The 23,583-nt window shown below is 46.3% G+C and overlaps 1 protein-coding gene across 1 annotated transcript in view; it reads right to left on the reverse strand.

Moving 5' to 3' along the window:
* Window positions 1-1,480: 1,480 nt before the first annotated feature.
* LOC147898048 (pyruvate kinase isozyme A, chloroplastic-like) overlaps window positions 1,481-23,583 on the reverse strand; it is a 115,989-nt gene continuing 93,886 nt past the window's right edge. The window contains exons 5-7 of the mRNA XM_087378988.1: window positions 18,066-18,309; window positions 17,445-17,679; window positions 1,481-2,105 (exon numbers count right to left, since the gene is read on the reverse strand). Of these exons, the coding sequence (XP_087235114.1) occupies window positions 1,804-2,105; window positions 17,445-17,679; window positions 18,066-18,309 (781 nt within the window). The 3' untranslated portion in view covers window positions 1,481-1,803. The remainder of the gene's footprint in view (window positions 2,106-17,444; window positions 17,680-18,065; window positions 18,310-23,583) is intronic.

Raw genomic sequence — 23,583 nt, forward strand, 5'->3', positions numbered from 1 at the left:
TTCTATCCTTTGCCCTTCTCATTCTCACTGATCACAGGGATCCATTGTAGATTAGCACTCTACTCTTTATTTGAAAATTTGTTGGGGTAATGAAGATAAATACTTAAGCCAATTGTAAAGCATGTCCAACCTTCTAAACTTGCTAATTGTAAAGCATGTCTGCCCTTCTATCTTTTGCTTTCTCATTGTCACTAATTACTAGAATTCATTGAAGATTAACCCTCTACTCTTTATTTGAATATTTGCTGGGGTCACAAAGATAACAATTTCAGCCAATGTAAAGCATGTCTACCCTTTTAAACTTTTTTTCTTGGGAGGTAGCAAGTGAGTTCGTTCATTCTATAATTGATGTGCACCATGGTCTTTTAGTCAAGATTCCCTAAATGCCATTTTGATTACTTTGTACAGCTTTTTGATATGGGATCTACGAAATGATAGTGTAATTTTGTGGCAGTATTGTAAATTCTATAACGACTTTGTTTCTGATAGATTGTGCTATTATAACCTAGGCTTACTAGCTTGGCAAAAATAAATGGGATATAAATTGATTAGATGCTCTTTTTTTAAAATAGAAATATTGATGACATTCCCAATAGGGAAGACTTGGAGTCAAAAAGGACTTCATAAGGAACGGATTAGGAAATAAGATAAAGAACTAACAAGGCTTGATGATGGGTTCCCATCATCACCTTAACGTACACCTCCCTTCCTTTTCCCAAAAACGATCTCGCATGTAGCACTCCCTCAAAAAAAGTGAATTTTTTGAAAAGTGTCAAAAGGGATTGAAACCCTTCCAAACCTTCCCCTAAACCACTCCTATGCACACAAATCATTTCTAGCCCTAAATCCTTCTTATCCTCAACTTATTACCATGTTCTAATCTCAAATCAACTCCCTCTTCTCGACCTATTGCAATGTTGTAATATGAAATCTTTGCTGCTTTTACTGCCTAACTTCAAATCTATTTCTCACGGTTCCATTTGACCAACAAGAATTGAAAAAACAACTACACATTGAAGTTACACTCGAGTATGCTACAGCTTGTCAATGCAATGCCAATGACAAGGCAAGCTTATTGCAAGAAACTCTATCCCTCAAGCATCAGCTCACTCCATTAGCTACCAAATTGGATAAAACTAAAAGCACGCCACTTGGTTACTAGTGTAAAAATAAGCCTCTGCAACCAACGGAGTGCTTGGTAGCTAGTGGAGGGTGCAAGCTACACCGTTTTGTATCTTCAAAACTATGTATTTTTGTTTGCTTCGAGTTATAAAACAGTTTTATTGTGATTTTTCTATGTCATCATTATGCTTCTGTAGGATCCTTATGTATTGTATAATGTAACGTATTGTGTTGCATTGTATTGCAAATTGCAATGTATGTGTATCAGGAACCACAAGATCGTAGACCCCGCTTCAAGCTTAGAATTGCATACGAAAGAAATACTACATATCACCAACCCATGAACGATAAGAGATAGCCAATGACAGTCCATTCTTGAATTCTACATGTGCTTGCAGTGAAGGCTAAGGAGCATCAAAGTCTTTTAGCACTTGTAAAGTAAGTAGGGTCCAATTTGCATTAACTCAGTGCAAAAAGCAGCTTCTTTTAAAAATTACAGACTTTCTTAATTCTCTCCTCCTTAAATTTAGGTTAAGAAAGAAGTACAACTGGGCCGATACTCATCTCACAACATAATCTATAAATGTCAGTACCTCATCTTCCTCACTGCATTGAAAGATATTAAATATGCAGGAGTGCAAATGGCCCATATCTGAGAAAGAAGATGCTACAGTCCTTATTTTACGGAATTGTCATGACCTGAATTGATTGTAGCATGTCTGAGACGGCAATTACAAGATCTCCTGGGTTAACCATTCCCCTTGCCTTTAATAGTGCAAATGTGCGATTCAGGTTGCTCTCCATATCATCTGTGAAGTCCAATCTGAAAGGAATAAGACCCCATTGTAGATTCAAGCATCTCCTCACATGTGTCGAAGGGGTGAAGGCAAAGATAGGGCAATCTGGGCGACATCGAGACAGAAGAGATGCCATGTCACCTTGTCTTGTGTATACAAATATGGCATCGACTGCAAGATTATTAGCTGCAAAAGGACAAATATTACAGAAATGTCAGCCATAAGTTTGCTTGAAGTTGTGGGACGCAATAACACCCTCTCACTCAGAAAGAACAGTATAAACTAGTTACTACATGCGAGTTAGATACATCAAGGCCTCAACATGAAAGCCCAAATATGACGTGCGTGCTCCTCTCTCCGTACTACAGATATGAATGGTCTCAAGTGTGTTTTGAAGAGGACAGCCACGCCTCCATATCCTCGTACCCCACTGTCTCTCCTCAATTCTCTCCTATGAGTTGACTCCCAGATATATCCTGCCACTGTGGGCAGCCCTCTCTCTGGACTCTCATGTGTCTCGGTGTAGAGGATAATGTCTCTGAAAATCCACCTGGATCTGACCAAATACAGTTCCAAACAGCCATATTACACCACACACACACATACACACACACAGTTGCAAACAGTATCGTCACTATCCTTCGTCTCCAAAAAATGAGTGGAGTGTCAGATTTTTTCAATTGTTTCAGCATGCTTACCTTAATCACTTTTTTACTGTCTCTGAACTTTCAAGGATTTGAAGGGCAATAAGTAGGACCTTCTAATATAGCATGCCTTTGTGCAAGCCACTTTCTTCAGCTTGAGCCTTATCCAAGAGAGTATAATGTTATTTTGGACGATTGTCACCATGGATACGAGTCCACCTACCAGATGCCCAACCGATCTTCATTGCGGTATGCTACTTCCCCCCAGACACATCATCATCATGCTCATGAGGTCACCACAAATGGGCACAGCCCATTTGAGACAATACATGATGACATCGTAGAGTTCTCCAGGCATCTGATTCCACAAGATGAGATCAACCATATCATATAGTTGGACCTACTCCAGCTCCACACGTTGCGGATTTGGGAGGAGGGAGGGGGACAGGAGTTCCCCACCAAGATCCTTTTCTATCGTGATCACTTCCTCAGAGTATCGGTGGATGGAGTGATTATCAGACCCCAATACTTGGAGAACAGAGGAGTCTCACATGCCTTGAGGATCGCCATCAGATAGATGCGGCTCTCGTCCCATCAGTTGAGGATTGAGGTAGAGAGAGCCACAAGTACACCGCGAGAGCAACATATCTGTAGACTATGCACCTTGAAAGACATGGAGACAAAGGAGCACTTCCTGTGTACTTGCCCTGTATACCATGAGATCCGAGGACAATATCATTGCTTATTTCAGTAGGGACACGGGTTTAATCCTCTCTCTTGGTTGATTCACTGCCAGAACCAGGTTCGCATTGGTCTCTATTTGATCGAGATGCGACAGTATAGAGAGACCTTGTTGCGCCGTATCACAGAGCAGGAGGAGACAATGAGATGTGTGACCGAGCTAGATCGAGCCTAGCGACATGTTACAGATATCTACACATTTGAGTCGGCCCCTAGACATAGCGGAGCTTAAGAGGAGGAGATAGATGACACGAGGACTGAGTGGGTCAGTGGGATGAGACGACGACATGGAGAGACGCAGCCAGAGATGCAGGGACAGACCAGGGCACACACGATGGAGGCACGTATGATGGAGGTACAGCCCGTCACAGCAATATTTGGAGGGGACCGGCCGACCAAAGGGGTCACTATTGACATGGCCCACCAGATACAGAGATCACAGAGACCACGCCTCCCACCATCGACAAAGACAACTCGGATACGAGATCTTTTTGCAGCTCGTAGGAGAGCCATCCTAGCACCAGCTATGTATTTTGACCTTGAGTTTAAGTACTAGTTTTGTTGTCTTGTACTTTGTTTTAGCTTAGTAATCAGCAAAGGGTCTTAGTACCCTTTGCCTCAGCCCACAATGGCTTGTATGTGTTACTTTTGTGATTGTATTTTGTCTCTCAGCCTCTCCTCTCAGCCCTCACCTTTCCTGCTACCCCCTGCTACCCCTCTCACTAACCCCTCCGCTACCCCCTGCTACCCCTCTTGCTACCCCCGCCCCCTACCCTCTCAGCCCCCCCCGCTACCCCCTGCTCCCTCTCGCTACCCCCTCCCTACCCCCTACTCCCTCTCTCCCCGCCACTACTGGGAGGCATCTTGCACCTCGCACAACTCCTAGGAGCTGGTGCGACTGAGGCACCTGCCCCCCTAATGAGCTGCTGCTGCCTCGCGACCCCCTTCCGCTACCTCTGCTACCCCCTCCCCTGCTACCTCTGCTAACCCCCCCCGCTACCCCCTCGCTAACCCCCTCCGCTACCCCTCGCTACCCCCCCGCTACCCCCTCCACTACCTACCCCCACGCTACCTCGCTACCCCCCCGCTACCTCGCTACCCCCCCGCTACCTCGCTACCCCTCTCGCTACCCCCTGCTACCCCTCTCGCTACCCCTCTCTACCCCCCGCTACCCCCTCCGCTAGCCCCCCCGCTAGCCCCTCGCTACCCCCGGTTTTTTTTTTTAATAATATAAATTCCCAAAAAACAAAAAAAAACAGCAGCTTCAACCTCCTGCAGTCCCTTCTTTGCCCCCATAATGAAGGGAACAAGGGGATGAGGACAGGAGACTAGGCAGGAGACCCCTCGATCCAAATCTGCATACACGTGGAGATGGGGAAGGGGAACGGTGACAAGGCGAAAACACAAAAGCAACTCATTTGGAGGACTTCAACAAACGCAGCAACCGGAGCGGTTTGACAATGGACAGCACCGCAGCCCAGAAGAAAGGGGCCCACCCAAAGCCCATGCCGCTCACCACATTCTCGACCTCTATGGTTACCACCACTATTTCACCACCATCATCCACTTGGCCGGAAGACCATACAATAGACATAATCCATGATAGCAGCCAACCTAACAGATTTCTTTTTCAGTTTAAGGAGTGCTTTTCTGACTCTCTTCCACAAGAGTTGCCCCCTGAAAGGCCAGAAGACCATACGATAGACATAATCCCTAATAGCAGCCCACCTAATAGACCTCCTTACAAGGTCAACGCAGCCCAGCAAGAGGAAATTATGAATCAGGGTGGATGTGCATTGACTACCAAGCCCTCAATAAAATAACAATTAAGAACAGATTCCCTATACCTAGGATAGATGATATTTTGGATAGGTTACAAGGGTCTGGAATGTTCAGCCGCATTGATCTGAAGAGTGGTTATCACCAGCTCAAAATTCAGCCACAGGATGTGCACAAACAGCATTTCGTATTACATTTGGCCTAATCTTCGCAAGCCTTTCGTTGTCCAAGCAAATGCATGTGGGAACAACGTAGGCGGGATACTTATGCAAGATGGTAGAGTGGTGGCATACAAGAGTAGAGTGCTCCAAGACGCTGAAATGAATTTCGGGATCTATGAGAAAGAGATGTTGGCTGTCATACATGCTCTTTCGACCTGGAAGCACTATCTTTTAGGCGCTGATTTTCATGTTCAGACTGATCACCAGTCCTTGCGGTACTTTCTCACTTAGAGAAAGTTGTCTGAGAAGCATATGAGGTGTGCAAATTTTCTTTCTATGTTTCATTTTCAGATTGTGCATGTGCCTGGGAAGAATGTTGTTGCAGATGCACTTTCACGAAAGCCCACCCCAGATGCAGTATCTGTTAAGCCGCAAGTTTCAGCTGTTACCATTGCATACCATGATTTTGATGATGCATGGCAGACTCTGTGTCATGAAACAATTGAGGCCAAAAGTTTTGACAGAGAGTCATGCCCCACCTTATGCACGACACAGAGGCATTGATGCCACCATTAAGGCTATGGAAGCCGGCTGGACTGCTGCAGCCTTTACCTATTCCTGATCAACCTTGACAAAGCATTGCCATGGACTTTATCTATGATCTTCCTCGTACACCATCGGATATGGACCATTATTTGCAGATTCAGCAAGCAGGCCCATTTTATTCATGTACAAAAGAAGATTACAGCAAACCAGCTGGCGAGACTTTTTAGTTCAAACATCACGGGATGCCTCAATCAATTGTCAGTGATCGAGACCCGCAGATGACAAGTCTTTTCTGGAGGGGCATCTTTGAGAATATGGGTACTACGCTGAATTTCTCATCCTCTTTCCATCCTAAAATCAGAAGAAGCCAACTCCACTGCCCTTGATCTTCTTGAATGTTATGTTTCAGACCAGCAATTGAAATGGGAGCAATTTCTGCCACTTGTTGAATTTGCACACAACAACACTGTACATTCATCCACAGGGAAAGCACCCTTTGAAATTGTGGCAAGAGAATGGAAGGTACCTCCCATCCTGCATATGAAAGAAAATTTTTGAAGCGGACAGCTTTGTGGAAAGTCTGGATATTGCTTACCAAAAGGTTAAAACAGCCCTCCAGAAAAGCCAGCAGAAGCACAAACGGGCAGTAGATAAGCATCGCCGCGAGTTACTCTTGAAAGAGGGTGATTGGGTGCTGCTGCGTTTCCAGAAAGCACGACTCGGGAAGCTGAAAGGCAAGGACAAAGTGAACGCAAAGCTGAAGATGAGATACTAGGTCCTTTTCAGGTTTTTGAACAGACTAATGATGTAGCACCAGGCATGCATGCTGAAAGTTTAGTAATAGTTTGGCCATGAGGAACTGGCTAAAGGAAGTGCAAACTTCCTAGAAGTCCCTAGGGGCAAATTCTAGGTGCACCACGAGGTCCTAGGGGCAAGGAAAAGGCAATAGAGAGGGGTCTAAAAGTTGGGCCCAAGGAATACCATCTCTCTCCCCTCACCCTCCTGGAGCATTCCAGGCCTAGCAGAAGCATTCTGGGCAGATTTTAACGTCAGGCTCAGTTTGTTTCCTGCTCTTTTTGGCTGTTGGCTGCACTCCTCATGTTTTGGCTGGCTTCCTCCCCCTTTTTCACTTCCATACAGGCCGTCAACTGCCGTCAACACCGTTAACACCTTCGTACAGCCGTTGTCACCGCCGTGCAGGACCCGTACCTCCGTACAAGGCCCGTATTGCCTTTCGACTAGGGCATCACTAGTAGCGTCGCCCTCTTTCCTACAAGCCTAGGCTGGGCTGAACCCCTAGCCCAGCTTAGGGGTTATCTTCAACAAGGGGGTTTCTCAGACTTCTGCAGGCCAATATCGAGTTTCCCAAGACTAAGTTGTTTGCGTCTACCCCAACCAACAAGCCTTTGTACTCCTCTGTTGCAGCCACACCTAGCCCCTATGCGTTGACATTCAAAAGAAAGATTGGATCAGATCCACAGGAACAAATTTACTACCTAAAGCAAAGAAGTTAAAGAGCTCAGGCTTATGGTTGCAGCTCTTGGTTGAAGGAGATAAAGAGTAAGGACAAGCAGGAGATCATTGCAGAGGTCATGGAAAAGTGCAGAACCTCTCCGCCAATACCAACACTTGTTTCTACGGTCAAAGAGATTATCAATACTCAGGTTAGCTCAGCCAAGGAAGAGATGGATATTGTGACTAGCAATAAAATTAATAGAGCAGGAAGCAGCAGTAAATAACAAGAAACTATTACACATTGGGGGGCTGCCCAAGGATTGCTTTGGCTGCTCTAGTGAGGATGTAGATTTCACAGAAGATGTGAAGATAATATGCCTCAAGAAGAATAAACCACAAATTGAATGGGATGAAACCCATATTAGCTACATCGCTCAAAAGGGAACACAAGGGCAGGTTTACTTCAATGAAAGGACAGATAGAGTCAATATCCTCCAACACACACAAATAAGTTGAAGGGTACAAAGATATGGATATCTAAGGACCTCACCCCGACTCAACTCAAACAAAGGAATAGTGAACTCACTAAAGTCAAGGATGCACGAAAAGCTGGAAAATGGGCAGTCTACCGAGACGGAATAGCATTAATTCGAGATTTCAAATCTAACTCTAAAGACCCTCAGTCTTAAACTGATGTAATGAAGGCCATTTTGATACAGGACTACAACTTAGATGTGTGCTACAAGCTCGAGCTGAGTTGCCATGTGCACTCCTCGGCCCTCTCTAGTTTATCCAGATGATGTAAGGGTTTTGTTTTGTACTTAATACTTTGTCCCATAAGCCCGTGAGGCTTTCTACGGACGTCTCTCTCTCTCTCTCTCTCTCTCTCTCTCTTCTCGACCGCTTCGCAATCGATCCCAAGGCATTGGAGCGTGCCTACTGGAGGCTTAAGCACCTAGCGGGGAAGTTTGCAGTCTTTCAAGTCGGTATGGCGCTTTTCGAGTGGGACAAGGCTCATGCCAAGTTAATATCTCATCCCTCCGCAGCTCCGTCCACTCCCGCAGCTCCGCCTCTCTCCTGCAGCCCACCCAGCGCTGTTCCTCCCCGCCTGTGAGGCTCATCCCCGCCCGCGCAGCTCCCTCCTCTCTGTTCCTGCTCGCTGCCCCCTGCAGCTCCGCCCCCTCCTCTCCTCTCCTGCTCGCTGCCCCCCCCCCCCCGCTGCAGCTCCGCCCCCTCCTCTCCTCTGCTGCTCGCTGCCCCCCCCCACTACAGCTCCGTCCCCTCCTCTCCTCTTTCACAGCTCCTCCCCACACACGCAGCTCCCTCCTTGCCCGCCCTGCAGCCCCACCTCCCTCCTTGCTTCTCCACCTTCATTCGCCTTCATCCCCACCATTTTCAGCCCTCATCTTCCAGGACTGGGTGTGCCTCCCGCCGCCCGGGGGGGGGGGGGGGGGGGGGCGCTCATGCTCATGCTCATGGTCCCGCTCCTGCACTAAGACCTGCACCGAATGCGGGATTAGCCAAACAAAGAAATGGGGAAAGGTCAGAACACACGCTACAACCGCAGTGGACTCGGAGTTGAAAGCAAAGCAAAGGCGGGGTCCACCTCAGCCTCAACCTCAGCTTCAGCTTCAGCTTCAGTTTCAGCTTCAGTCTCAGCTACATCAGCTTCAGCCTCAGTTCCAGTTTCAGCTCCACTTCCATCCACAACCACTACATCTAAAGTTACAGCTACTGGCACTGATATACCCCTACCCGTGACATCGATTGCTCCACCCTCCCCTAGGATAGAGGAGTTGTCACTGACACCATCTCTCCCTTCTTCTCCCGCTACAATTCTCTCTCCGATTATGACACCTACTTTGGAGGGGTCATAAACTGTTCTGCACTACTCGACCTTTTTCCAGTCATCACCCAACCTCCAGTCTCATCCCCCCACTCTCATGCCACAATCCTTTCAGTTTCCACTAGGGCACGGACGAGCTGGCCCATCAGAGGCTTGGGAGAACTTGCTGATGGAGGTACATAGCATCCGAGAGCGCGAGATGGAGCTGTCACACTTCGCACAGGAGCAAACACGTTTCACCCAAGAGCAGGCGTGTCTCATATAGAAGCAGTCTCAGGCTATCCGAGACCAAGCTGATCTTATTCAAGGGCTCAGACAGGAGATCTCACAGCTCTGACAGGAGGTCACTGCTATACGCACAGTCCCAAGGAGCACCCCAGTTGTGAAGGAACAGATTGCGAGCATGCAATCTGCCATCGAGGAGACGTCCAGATGGGTCGATGTAGCCAAACAGGACTTGCAAGGGTAACCGTTTCGACTACCCTCTTGGAGCAACAGCAGAGAGCCAGTAAGGCTCTCAACATTAGAGTGCGTGGGATCCCACGCACTGAGGCTACACTGATGGCAGATGTGATGGCCTTCGTGGCCACTACTCTAGGGAGAGCACAGGATTGAGAGAGCATGGCGGGTAGGGAGGGACCCCAACCGAGAGCAACCCCTTATCATACGGTTCCATGACGCTCAGGCACGACTTTCGGCTTTATGTCGTAGGTCAGCCTTATAAGACCAGCCAGCGATCTCCATGGATGAGGACCTCACTCCACTACATGTTGAGGAGAGGTGCTTCCTGTTGCAGCAGCGGGATCAAGCCCGCAAGGAGGAGAAGTGGGCAGAAGTACAACATGGACGACTCCTTACAGGCCCCCGTCGGACACCCACCTCCCCTCCCACATAGGGGGGCAGGGTCTATGAGACTTAGATATCCGAGACCCTATCTTACACCATCTGGAACTGTAATGGTACCTTATGGTCAGAACTAGGGAATTTCTTAGAATCCTATACAGGTCACGACATAGTCTTTTATACAGAGACACATCAGAGTCCAGGGCGCCCACTACCAGTAGTCAGCGGGTATACATGGGAGTCTGCCTATAGAGATGAGACGAGGGATACAGGACGGGTTCGAGGGTCAGGCAGAGTCGCAGTCCTTTACAGATCCACACTTTTGAGGGCCATTCCAGGTTTCTTTGGATCCGGATTCGGCACATTGACAGTCGGGATCTGTTTATTGTTGTTTGCTACTTCCCCCTAAGACTTCCCACTTTGCCATAGATATTCGAGAGGAGGATGAGACATCTCCATTTGCTGCTCTTTATCAGTCCATTGTTGACTTCTCCAGCTGCGGAGAAGTCCTCCTAGTTGGGAACTTCAGTGCGAGGACAAGCGCTCGTCAAGCACCACACTCGACAGGGATGATTCCACTCTACTGCCAGACATTGACCTTGAGGAGGCAGGTATACTACAGGTTTCGGCTGACAGACGCGGACCGTTCACATCTTATGGGCAGGCCCTATTAGACCTCGACAGGATGCATGATTTCATCATTTACAATGGTCTTGACAGATGGCCCGCCTCAGGTGGTTTCACGTGCTTTCCACATGAGGGAGGCTCCAGTGTTGTTGACTACATCATGGGATCCCCTGCCTTCACATCTCGCATTACTGACTTTACCATAGCACCTCTCCCTCCAGGGGCTGATCACACCTATCTTTTCTTTAGCATTTCCACTCCCTGTCGCGCAGCACTTTCCACCCCGCTGAGTTCTTACTCCACCTACCATGATATACGCTTTGATCGCAATCACTCATCTACCTACTCCGGGCGAGATCTGGGTGGACAGACGAGATCATGAGCACTATCGGGGTCAAACAAGGGTGTCCATTATCACCTACCTTGTTTGGCCTATACATTGACGAGCTTGAGACAGTGATGCAGACACAGGGGGGGTAGGTTGCTTTCTTGCGGGCACGCTGATCCGGATATTGCTTTACGCAGATGACGTGGCTCTCTTGTCTTCTTCAGCAGAGGGACTCCAGAGACACCTTGACGCACTGGAGTCCTTTTATGAGTCTCACGATTTGAAGGTCAACCTGGGCAAAACCAAGGTTATGATCTTCAATACATCTCGAGCTGTCATGCGCCAGGAGCAGTTCACATTTGAGGAATCACCTGTTGAGGTAGTTTCATCATACACTTATCTTGGGGTCGTCTTTTCCAGACCCACTTTCACTATGAGACCTGCGATGCAGGCACGCTTGAGCAAAGGATATGCTTCATTGGCTAGACTAGAGAGACAGTGCTTCCGCCTCCTATCACATGAGGTCAACCAGGTTATCCGTGAGGATCTATTACAACTACACACATTCCGGACCTCGCGGGCGTTTCTACTGCCTCTTCAGAGACAACTATGGGGTTTTGGCTCAATTCATCTCCTACCCAGACAAGCGATGTTTGGTAGGTTTCCTTCATGAGGCACTCAGACTCCACGAGAGGATACTTTGAGCACGGAGACAGGAGCAGACTTCTTCCTTGGATGATCCCTCTCAGAGTTCTATCACGGAGTTTTTCCAGCCAGATCACATGGACACCCATGGGACGAGGCCTCGACATGACCGGGACCCGGAGCCTGTGACCCGATAGCTCAGACAGGGGGTTGACACACAGATCACACTTGGGGACATCCCCTCCATGTTTAGAGTCGGCGGGTCTCGCCCGACGGGGGTCACAGTAGCCCTAGTTAGATGCAAAGCCATGACCAGGAGACATGCCAAGGCTGCACCTTTGAGTGGTCGACAGCACTCTATCGCCGATTTCATGCCCCCATTGCCACATCCACCCCGATGTCTTGATGGTGATGATGATGATGATGATAATGAGATAGTCGACTACCGACGTGACATGACTATGTTGTATCTAGGATTTAGTATTGACATCCTGCATATTTTGCATTTGCATTGGTGTGGATGCTCATTTAGTAGCTCCACCACCACAGCTCGTTTGTACCAGGTTTTTCACAGTCTCATAGACCCATCGGTCTTCTGAAGACTTTAATAAACTTTATTCCTTTCTTTCTCTCTCTGTGGTCAAGATTGTCTCCTCATATACCTACATAGCTGTCATCTTCTCTGGCTCAATTTTCATGATGAGGCCAATGATGCAAGCCCGTTTGAGCAAGGAGTATGCCTCACTCGCCTGGAGAGACAGTGCTTCCACTCACACTTTCAGAACCCCCGGACCAAGGCTCTTTGCTTTGACTCCTTGGTTCGACCAGCAAACGGTAGCCCTTGTTGGGGGGCCGGATCTCTCAAACACACAGTGGGCTCAGGTAGAGCAACTACAAATCACCTTGCTCTCACGGATAATCTGAGGCAAGCCATCAGTGCCACATCATATCATTCAGGCTGAGTTCGATGCATCTCCACTGCAGCTATCAATAGTCTTCCAAACTCGTGAGACAATTTTTCATGACGCTCTCTTACAGAGAGCATCCTCCCTCATTAACTCAGCTTAATGGTTACCTCATCACTTAAGAAAACCAAAAGGTAGAGTAAGAAGTTATGAAATTGGGATGATACTACATTTATGAAAGCAAAACCAGAAACCCCAATTCAGCCTTAAACCAAAGCACTTTACTTCTTGGTGTCAGCCTGGTAATAGAGATCATCATGATTAAAATGACACAACGGTGTGAATGATGAATAAAGACGTATGGGACATACGTAATGTTTTTCATGTTCCAAGTCTGAAGAAAACCGTTCTATCTCTTAGCGCGATCACTAAGAAGAATAAGAAGATGGAATTTGATGAAGGAAAAATGTCTCATATGAGACAAGGATGATGATCTCATAGCCAAAGGAGTCGAAGAAAACGGCATGTATATCGTCTAATCTAGAAGATGAGGCCTATATCTTTCAATTGAACAAGATGGCATGAAAAGTTTAGCCACTTGAACATGCATAGGCTAGTTCTCATCAACATGAAAGGCTGTCAGTGGCATGTCTCCTATTCTCAAGGAGAAGATAACTATAAACGATGTATCTTCGGAAAGCACGGCCATAAAAAGTTTTCAAAGAAAGGTTCAAGGAAGAAAGGTATTCTAGCTTATGTGATCCTTTGATAAAAGGATCAATAAAAGGTAAGCTCTACTTCTTAACATTCATAGACAATTATTTCAGAGAGACATTGGTGTACTTTTGAAAGTAGTAGTCTGAGACAATAAAATACTTTAAGGATTTGTTGCCATGGTTGAAAACCACACTAGCAAGCTGATTAAAGCTCTCAAATTGGATAAGAAGAAGAATATAAATCTAGGAAATTAATTGGATTCTGTAAAGAGAACGAATATTGAAAGACAACATTGTACTTCTCATAGTCCCCAACAAAACACCGTTGATGAGCGCATGAACCATACTCTATGTGAGAAACCAAGAGCATGCTCAAAGCCCAAAATATCCTAAACTACTTATGGAGTGATAATACAATAGTGTATCTCCATAATCAAAGTACTACAAAAGCCATATTGATCAAGACACCTGAAGAGGCCCTTACATGTGTAAAGCTTAAAATAGATTACTTGAGGATATTTAGCTACGTGACTTATGCTTACATATGTGATAGAAAGAGCATTGATACCAAATCAATTAAATATTTGGTGCTATAGTGATGATCACAAAGCCTACATGATTTGGAATCCTGAAGCACGTAATATAATCACTGGCTACATCATTCTATCCTATCATCAAACAAGTGTTAGAGAGCCAGACTAAACTGCCTAATGCCGAAAAACCTTATTCAAAGGAGTTTCCCCGATCCTTGCAGCCTCGGAGGTAGTATGGACCCATATCCCGGCAATGGTCTCCCCATTTATGGAACCATATCCTGGCATTGGTCTCCCCAAGTATGAGCAACCAGGTGGAGGCGCCTTTCATTGATGAGAAGATTTTGGAGGCTCTCAAGGCCCTCCCTCCGCAAAAGTGCCCTGGGGAGGATCAACGGACATCATCCTTCTTTAAGTGCTTCTGTGAGCTCATTCACATTCACCTTCAATTGGCTTGAGTAGCGGGCTCTCTCGGTGGGTGGATTTGTTTGATCCCAAGCAAAGGGGGAGGGGGGGCAGGTCTGACATCCATTAGTGAAGGCGGATCACTCTGTTGGACACCGCTTACAAGATCTTAGCTAAGGCCTTCAGCCTATGGTTGTGGCACCACCTCACTGAGATCATCCACGACATGCAAACAAGTTTTATTCGGAAACGCAGCACCTTGAACAATAGCTTCACCTTTTGAGAGGCAGTCGATTGGGCTCGAGAGGAGTCTTAACCTATCACAACTTTCTTTTGATTTCAATAAGCGTTATTGCACCATGCAGAGGATGGGTTTTTTAGATAAGTCGATTTAGCCATGTATGCAAGGAGTTCCAGTGAGATGCTTATCCGAGGTCACATGGGGGAGGCCTTTGCACTTTCCCGCTCACTATGGTCGTATCTCTCTTTGTAGCAAAGACTCTGGGCTACTTTCTGCATTCTCAGGCACCAGGCCTCGTGGGACTGCAACTCCCAATTCACTAGGAGGAGCTATTTGACTCAGTGTTTGAAGATGACACAGCACTCTTTATGAGGGCATAGCAAAAGAGCCTAAAGGGGGCCTCGGGAGCCCTAGCGGGTTCACACTTGGCCTCCGAGGCCAAGATCAACTGGACCAAATCGATTGGAATCTTCAAGGCGAAGGAGGTCCAGGAGATCTTGGATTGGAGAGCTGCAGTTAGCTCCTGATTCCACACAAGCATACATCAAGATACCTGGGCTGCCAAGTGGGACATTGACATTTCAGCAAAGCAGCACATTGCATTTGCGCTGGAGAGAGTGCAGCGCAAGCTCATGTATTTGTAGCTCAGCCAAACCCTCTCGCGCAGGAAACACCCTAGTGGCCTACCAGGTTCTCCTGGCTACAGCTTCGTACATAGCTTCTTCTTGGTGTCTTCACAGAGCTGCATGGGACAGCTCAGGCACCTAGTGCGCAATTTCTTGTGGGCAGGTTCAAATGGCCCCAAGAACATAGAGCCACGGTTGCTTGGCAGATGGTGATCTTGCCCTCCTGGCTACAGCTTCGTGGATAGCCTCTTATTGGTGTCTTCACAAAGCTACATGGGACAGCTCAGGCACCTAGTGCGCAATTTCTTGTGGGCAGGTTCAAATGGCCCCAAGAACAATACAGCCACGGTTGCTTGGCAGACGGTGATCTTGCCCCAAGCAGAGGGAGAACTTGGCAACATTGATCGCAAGATTTGGTATGCGGTCTTACCCCACGCTCCGAGCCTTGAAAGCCCTTGCTTCGGCGAGGGCTTTTCAGGAACACACACCGCAGTCCGCATAGAAGGACAATTGCAGCAGTCTCGCAGGTGGATCTCTTCGAAGGCTCCCCTCACTCTTCGAAGGCTCCCCTCACAAGGAAGGGCTCCCCCTGATGAGGAGTCTTCACAAGATATGGTGGCACTGGTTCAAAGAGCTCATTGGATCCAGCCCATTATGTTGTGAGGAGTTTGGCATTCAGAGGTTCAAGGTCATACACATGTCGGATGGGCACAGTGGGATAGTGGCCCTACTAGCCCTTTCAGGGCTTGGACCCCCCTTTGCTAGAGGCATAGGCACGAGTTTGGGCACAAGCATCCGTATGTTGGAGATCAACACTGCAATCTCAGAGTCTTCGTGGGAGAAGCTGCACAGAGCCTCACCCCAGTTCTCCTTGCTCCTATCATTCTAGAGTGTAGAGAGTAAGGCCTAGAGGCGTCCTTCAGCCTGAGACTATGGGTTGACGAGGCACAGGATTTGCTCAAGTGGCAGACGATCAGGGTAGTGGGCCACTTGGGCAAGCATTGAACCATTGGCCCAGTTCCAATCTCGACAGGGATAGGAGGGGGCAGGGTGGTGTCTTTGGTTATAGGAGGGCAAACCTCACCAGAAGATACAATGGGATCCACGTGCGTAATTTTTCGCATGTATGAGTAAGGCACTTGGACAGGGTGCAGCAGGTGCCCCTCTTCTCTATGGAGAAAAGCAGTAAAAGCCAACTTTAGTAAAAAATAGCCTATTATAGGCTAGAAAAGCAGGTCTAGCTTTTGGAAAAGCACAAGCTAGGCCTAGATTATAAAAGACGAGCATCTCAGCTCTAAGTTCTATTGAGAATTGTACTCAGCTTCATGCTCTTCCGTGAGCCAATTGTACAAGTTATTTTATTGTAATAAAGAACTTTGGAGGCCCCAATGCTGTGTCTTCTTTCTCTTCCTCCATCTCCCAGACCCTTCCTTCATTGCAAATTGTGTTCCAGTTACATTGTTGAGTTTTACCGCTGCTGTCCGGAGTTTCCAGCTTCCAAGCGATGACTATGCTGAAGTGCGAACTGATTACCGGTGCTGCAAATTGATTCCTCTTGTTGCCATTTGAATTATACAGCTATGAATTAACTAAAGGAGCTGCATATTGTTTGCTGGTATAGAGCTGGGAGCGCAATTCCATCTAGAGGGCCTCGACTACTATGTTTTCCTTCAATAGATAGTCCCACCCTTGGAGAGCATGGACTGCAAGCTATTGTATTGGAGCTCCGCCAAACTCTTCGTGCATGACGAACATGTAGATAGAGATTCTAGTTGTTCAAGAGAGTATCATCATGATACCACAGCAAGGAAACTTAGTCGCACATCAGAGGACACAGAGAGTCTACAGTCACATACTGCAGGCAATTAAAATGATTGTGTATGTTGGATAACCAAAATGGATGCGTTTTGAGGGATACACATGCTGCCCAAATGGTGGTGGCAATATTATCGTCGACTTCATCATGTGTTATCCTCGCGATTTAGGAATTTCAAAGCCAATCACTCACACTTATTAACAATAAGAACAGTGATTCTCTCTAGGGGAGTAGAGGGAAGACAAACTTGGATCAAAGCATCTGTTTACGGGGTTACAGCCAGATTGGAAAGTTGGTCATTGCTACATAATCATCGACTAATAGATGGTATAAACTTGGCAAACTGGTGGAAAGTGTGAAGCAGCACAGAACAGAGAAATTGATTTTTCAACTTGAACAAATTGTGTTATTCTCTCTTTTCCGCCCAATCAGGAAATATTTGTCCTTCTCTGCACAATCAGGGGATCAAATGGATCGTGCCTGATTGATTATACATATTTTGCAGACCGCTACAGCTGAATGTAAATTCCCCTCATGCAGCCCCCTTTTGTAAGAGTAAATATTCACTTTCTTCTACAAACGAGCACTCACACAGACCATTAGGGCACACCAGGTGATTCATTGGTATCCAGAAGTTAAGAGCAAGATGTAATTGTGTGTGTCCTTACCCATTTGAGCGGCTGAAATGCAAATTTGCTCAGAAATACGATCTGAACTAGACTCAGAAAGTTCCATTAGGTGCATATGTTCATGCCGCTTGGACTGACGCCACCACTTTTCAATACGCAAACTTACAGTGCGAAGCACACTCAATGCCTTCTCTGGATAAAGACCCATAGCTGACTCTCCCGATAACATGAGTGCATCTGCACGTTGCCTCACGGCCTCTGAGACATCAGCTACCTGCTTTGAACCATCCAGCACATCTATGTAAGACTTTAAGAAAAGAACAGAGTTTGGGCCCATCAGCTACCTGCTTTGAACCATCCAGCACATCTATGTAAGACTTTAAGAAAAGAACAGAGTTTGGGCCCAAACACACATGGAGTAGACATGTCCACCAGCTCAATTACAATACAAGAATGTTTGCTATGCTACAATCCATCATATAAAATCCCGTAATCACTGAACTCTGTTTCATAAGCTTTGCAATAATAGAAGTTTCATGGCTTTAATGTGAATTCTTAAGCGTTTGCACCTTGCATCACAAAACCAAAAGGATCCCTCCATATTCATTTATAAAGCCAAGCACATTCTCAGATGCAGTTTGAAACAGAAGCCAAAATCACCTCTGCTCTCGTTGGTGTTGGGTACTCAATCATTGATTCCAAAAGTTGGGAAGCAACAATCACAGGCTTGTTCAATTGGCGGCAAAGTTGCACAATTTGTTGTTGGACAGATGGAACCTGTTCAAGCAGGATTTGTGCCCCAAGGTCACCCCTTGCAACCATTGCTCCATCTGATACTCTCACAATATCTTCCAAATGCTTGAGAGAGTCACTGCTTTCGATCTTTGCAATCACACGAATGGACCTGTAGTACAAAACTCATTAACTACCTCACATGACAAGTTTACAAGAATAAAAAGGCACAGCTTCATGCCATGCAACCATTAAGTCACCCTCTCATTTTAATCTGTCGAATTCCTGTCATCCACAATATTTTTATTTCTACTTGAGAGCAGCACATGTCAACACTTAAGGAAGCAAGAGTATTCCAAATAGACTTTTAATTAGCTAACCAGAACCTGAGGACAGCCATTCTTGTAGTCAAAATAAAGCAAAGCAACAAAACTCAGAAGCATCCCTAAAATTTTCCTGTCAAGAACTGACAATAAATAACAAAAACAGCCTCAATATGCAGAACTCTTCAATGAATAGTATTCGCTATTCCTCTGCTTCAGATCACTTATTAATTTCAAGCTAGATAGAAATGCTTTGTTTTTCAATTACATTCAGATATTAGAATGCTCCAGATTTATACAAATCGGAGAATCACAAGCCTGGCTCCCAGCCCACCATAATTATTGCAAATCTGCAGATTAGCTCAGAGACACCAACATAGACATAACCTGCTAAATTCTCGTTTGACAATGTCCCTTTCAGTTTTTTATCTGGTTTTTGGCCGCATTAAAGGCACCACATAGACAAATGGACACCCAAACAATTTGGGCTTAACATCATACAGGTTTTGGTGTATGTAGCATGTGCAGGTAAAACAAGTGGGACTCAGAAGCAAGGAAGAGCCCTATGAATTACAGTGTGGTACTACATGTGTATATGTTTGAATCAATACAGCACTGAAAATCTATACGTAAAATTATGCACATGAAATTATGTGTCTGTACAGCCATTACATCTATGCATGTGAGGTGTGTGCGTTCTTGCATGCATATGAAACATAAAAATGTATGTCGTATGTATTGTACATATACTATTTACATAAAAACGCTTATGTCATATGTAGATGTGTGCATGTTTGCATGACAGCAAAATTGTTAATGTATGTAAAATGACACCATAAATGAGATGTGTATAGCGCAATAACATAGCATGAATATACATACAGATCATACATAGCACCCCCGTAACTACATGTATAAAGCAAGGGCATTAAAGGGGATGGGTAAAGCAATTATGTTACATGTGTGTACCATCCACCCTTCCCATCAGCATCTCCCTTCCCCACCTTGCCTCTCTGCAAACTGCCTGAGCAGCGCCCAGGTCTGTAGCAGCCCATTCCATCTTTTCCCCTCTTTCAAGCTCCTCCTCTCCCTTCTTCCTCTCTTGCCCTTTCCTTTTGCACTTATCCCCTCCCTTTCGCCCTAATACAGCAAGTGTCGTAGAGTTTTTGTTTGACTCAATGTGTTACGCTCTAGCCGAGGTAGCATGACCTCAGAAGAATCAGTCGACATTTCCCTTAAAGGATCTATCTTTGTAATATATTTGTTTGCGCTTCATGTAAATGATCGGGAGGGATTTAATGTCAAGGTCCTAGGTGAGGGCTGATAGCACCAGACTAGGTAGATCTAAGGCCAAGGGCCTAGTGCAAAGATTGTGCCTAGGGGCAAAGGATTTAATGCATCCCAAGAGAGGGGTGAAATGTTGCATTAGGAAGGCCCTATATGGACGACATGTGGCATCTAGATCTATCTAGGGAATTGGGGCTTGCTGAGGCTAGAGAGAAGAGAGAAGGGAATTATTCACGTGGATTTTTGAACGAAGATCTCTGTCTGCTTGTCAGCCTCAGCGAGATATGGCTGGGTGGTGATTCGTGGTGCTGCTCCCATGATCGAAGTAGAGAACTAGATGAATGATGTGTTTGACAATTGGTATCAGAGCCGAGGCTACGAAGTGGAGCGTTGGTGGCGAGTCGTCAACGGTGGCCTACGTAAACGGGTCGTAGAACGTGAGCGGGGAGATCATGTGGAACGATTGGCGGTGACCTGGGGGTCCCGTAAGGCGCTGACGGACAATTGGCCTACGCACTGGTGGACGCTGGACTACCTTAACGGAAGTCCCATGCGGGCATTCGACGAATAGGGAGGTCGTCTACGATTGACGAAGGCTTCGGAATTGTGGTTGGAGTTTAGGGCTGTTGGCGCTCCCGCGACTACAGCGAAATCAGAAAGGGGTGTGCCGTGATGACGGACAGCGGGAATTCGTGACGGTGCCTGGTGACGCAGTGCAGGCTGACAATTGGTCCGTGGTCTGCTTCGCTGGCGCACGTACGTGCAGTGATCTGCAACGCCAGCAGCTTGTCCGTAACCAGGGACTGGAGCGACGATCCAGCAACCATTGGGAACGCAGATAGAGCACAGGAGGGTCCTGCTACTCGTGACCTCCATGCGACAGACTCCTTCGACGAATTATAGATATATTAATTGGACGAACGACGTGCTCCAGTCAGAGCCATGCATGGTCACGTAAATAATTCGTAGACAGCAGGTTGGAGCGCACCTGTGACAGAGGTAAAAGAAAGGTCTTATTATTCGCGAGCAGGCAGTACGTGAAGGCTGCAGGATTCGGAGACTCGAATTGCATGGAACCAAAAGGGGTTGTGGCTATTCGTGGATGACCAGGGAGCTCTCTTCAACCTCCATTAGTTTCATGTTGTTTTTTTTCTCCTTGATTTAGTCTAGTGATGCTATATTTTCGTAGACAGGATCTCGTGAATAATCAGCCTGCATGAGGCTTTAATGCTGTAGCAAGGACAGATTATGCTTGAGGATATGCCTGTGTGCTTCAGTCAGAGTAAATTGCAGGAATTTCCCTAGTATAGGGAAAAGCGCCATCTATGATATATGCCTATGTTAAATGCCTGATCAGTGTGAATGTGGGATTGTAGGAATTCCCTAGTATAGGGAATTGTGTCAGACTGTTAGTACATTGGATTGTGTCAGCTGGTAAATACAGCTTGCTAGTGGTGTTTTATTATTATTATTATTTTTTTAAAAACCCCCCCAAATCAAAATAAACCAAAACACCCACTGAACAGAATGGAAGCAGAAGAAGGAGCTTCCAGGAGGGACCCTGGTGAATCAGGAGTCCGGCCGACCCAGTAGGGATCGCGCCCAGTAGCTCATACTTTATCTAGCAGGATTGCATTGCTGGAGGATGCCTTGCAACAGTTGTTAGCGCAGCAATTACAGGCCAATGCAGGGCAGTCCGAACTTAGGAGAGCAATACAGAGTATGTCTGCCAAACCTTCTCGAGAAGAGAAGGGAAAGACTCCAATGGAACTGGAGTCTAGTGTCCATACGGTCGAGCCTAGGAAGGCTAAAGTGCCAAATATTTCCAATTACAGACCGGAAAAGTATACTGATCGGATGAACGACCGTAGCTCCGATGTCATTGAGGCCTGGTTACACAAATGGGACGAGGCGTTCGCCATTTGTGAAATCAGAAATTACATCAAAAAGATCCGCGAGGCCACCCACATGTTTAGTGAGGCAGCGGACCAGTGGTGGATTAAACAACAAAAAGATGGGATAGCATCCCTACCTGGGAGGGGTTTAAAAGAGAGTTCAGGAAACACTTCTTACCTCTTGACGAAGCATCCCGATTCCCGAGCTTGGGATCAATATAGGAACCTTCGTCAGAGAAATTTATCAGTGGCAGAATACACTGATAAGTTTCGAGAGAGTGTAATGAAGGTTGACGAACCCCTGCCTCAATCAATCCAAGTGAAAGATTTCATATTTGGATTGAATGATCGAATAAAAATGAAAGTTCGGGCTAAGTACGCGAACACGTTAGATGATGCAATAGCTATAGCCCTAAACACTGAGGATGCCAAGGGCAGCAAACCAAGTGGGTTTGCACAGGTCGGAACCCAGTATGGGTATCCAAAGAAATCTGGGTTTAAGAAGAAGTGGGCTAGTAGAGGGAGTGGTTCGCAGCCGAGTAGTCAAGCCAAGCAGGCGAGACCGGCTGAAACTCCTAAACCAAGTACCACCAATGGAGTGAAAAGGAAAGTAACCCCAATGGCAGCCCGGGCTTGCTCTAAGTCTCCCTTGAACCCAGAACAAAGGGAAAAAGCGAGGAGAGAAGGCTTATGTTTTGGTTGCCTTCAACCTCACCAGTGGAAGGATTGTCCACGTAACAAAGATCGTCAGATGGCTGAGATGGTGATCTCAGAATGCGACGTGGAGATGGAGGGAAGTCCCAGAGCAGAAGAGATGCAGATTCAGCTAGCGGGATCTTCTCAAAGGTTAGTACCTTGTTTGTTATGTGTGTCTATTGCTAAGCTAGTGACGAGTGCACCTGATAACATCCTATCTAAGCCCGTAGCAACGGGATATACAGCCTTTAATGATACGGAGTTAATTAAAATGAAAGGGCAAGTGGCCAATCATGATGTCATTGTGTTGTTTGACTCGGCGTCAACTCACAATGTGATTAACTCCAAGCTCGTGAAGAGGCTGAAATTAAAGACAAGTCCATCTGACTATGCATATACAGTCAGGATGGCAGATGGAAGTTCAACTGAAGTATGGGACCAAAGGGTTACCCAATTGGAGCTTCGGATTCAGGACTATACTGAGAAGCTTGATTTTGAAATGACCAAGCTTGCTCATGCAGATATAGCCCTGGGTATGGCGTGGCATTCTAAGAAGAATCCAGCCATTGATTGGAAAAAGCATGTATATCAATTCAAGATGAATGATGTGCTTTATGTCTTGTGAGGTGAAAAAGATATACCTCAGGGACCGTTGGTTTCCGTGATGGAAATCCGAAAAGCCCAAGCAGAGTTTTTATTCCTTTGCACAGCATCAGTAGAGCCGGTTGATGATTCTTCGGCTAGCACTGATGTTACGCAGAGTGGTGAGATGGCCAAGCTGGCTAATCTTATAACAGAGGAGTTCTCTGAATGTTTTACGGATGAACTACCTTATGGGTTACCTCCAGAGCGGAAAGTTCAACATAAGATTGAACTGATCCCGGGGGCAGAACCTGTAAATAGACCTCCCTATAGAATGAGTTTTACTGAAGAGGCGGAGGTGCGTAGACAACTGGAAGAATACCTCAAGTTGGGGCAGATTCAACCAAGTTTCTCACCTTTTGCTTCGCCAGTGATATTAAAGAAGAAAAAGGATGATACGTTTCGCCTCTGTATAGATTACAGAGCATTGAATAATATCACTGTTAAGCACAGGTATCCGATGGCTCGGATTGATGATTTGCTAGATGCATTACATGGAGCCGTGATTTTCAGTAAGATAGATCTTAAGTGTGGCTACCATCAGATCCAGATTAGAGCCGAGGATGTGCATAAAACCGCTTTCAGAAGCAGGTTTGGTCATTA

Source organism: Dipteris shenzhenensis, chromosome 9 (genome assembly GCF_047967505.1).
Source record: "Dipteris shenzhenensis isolate YYH24624 ecotype China chromosome 9, Dip_SZ_1.0, whole genome shotgun sequence".
NCBI lineage: Eukaryota > Viridiplantae > Streptophyta > Polypodiopsida > Gleicheniales > Dipteridaceae > Dipteris > Dipteris shenzhenensis.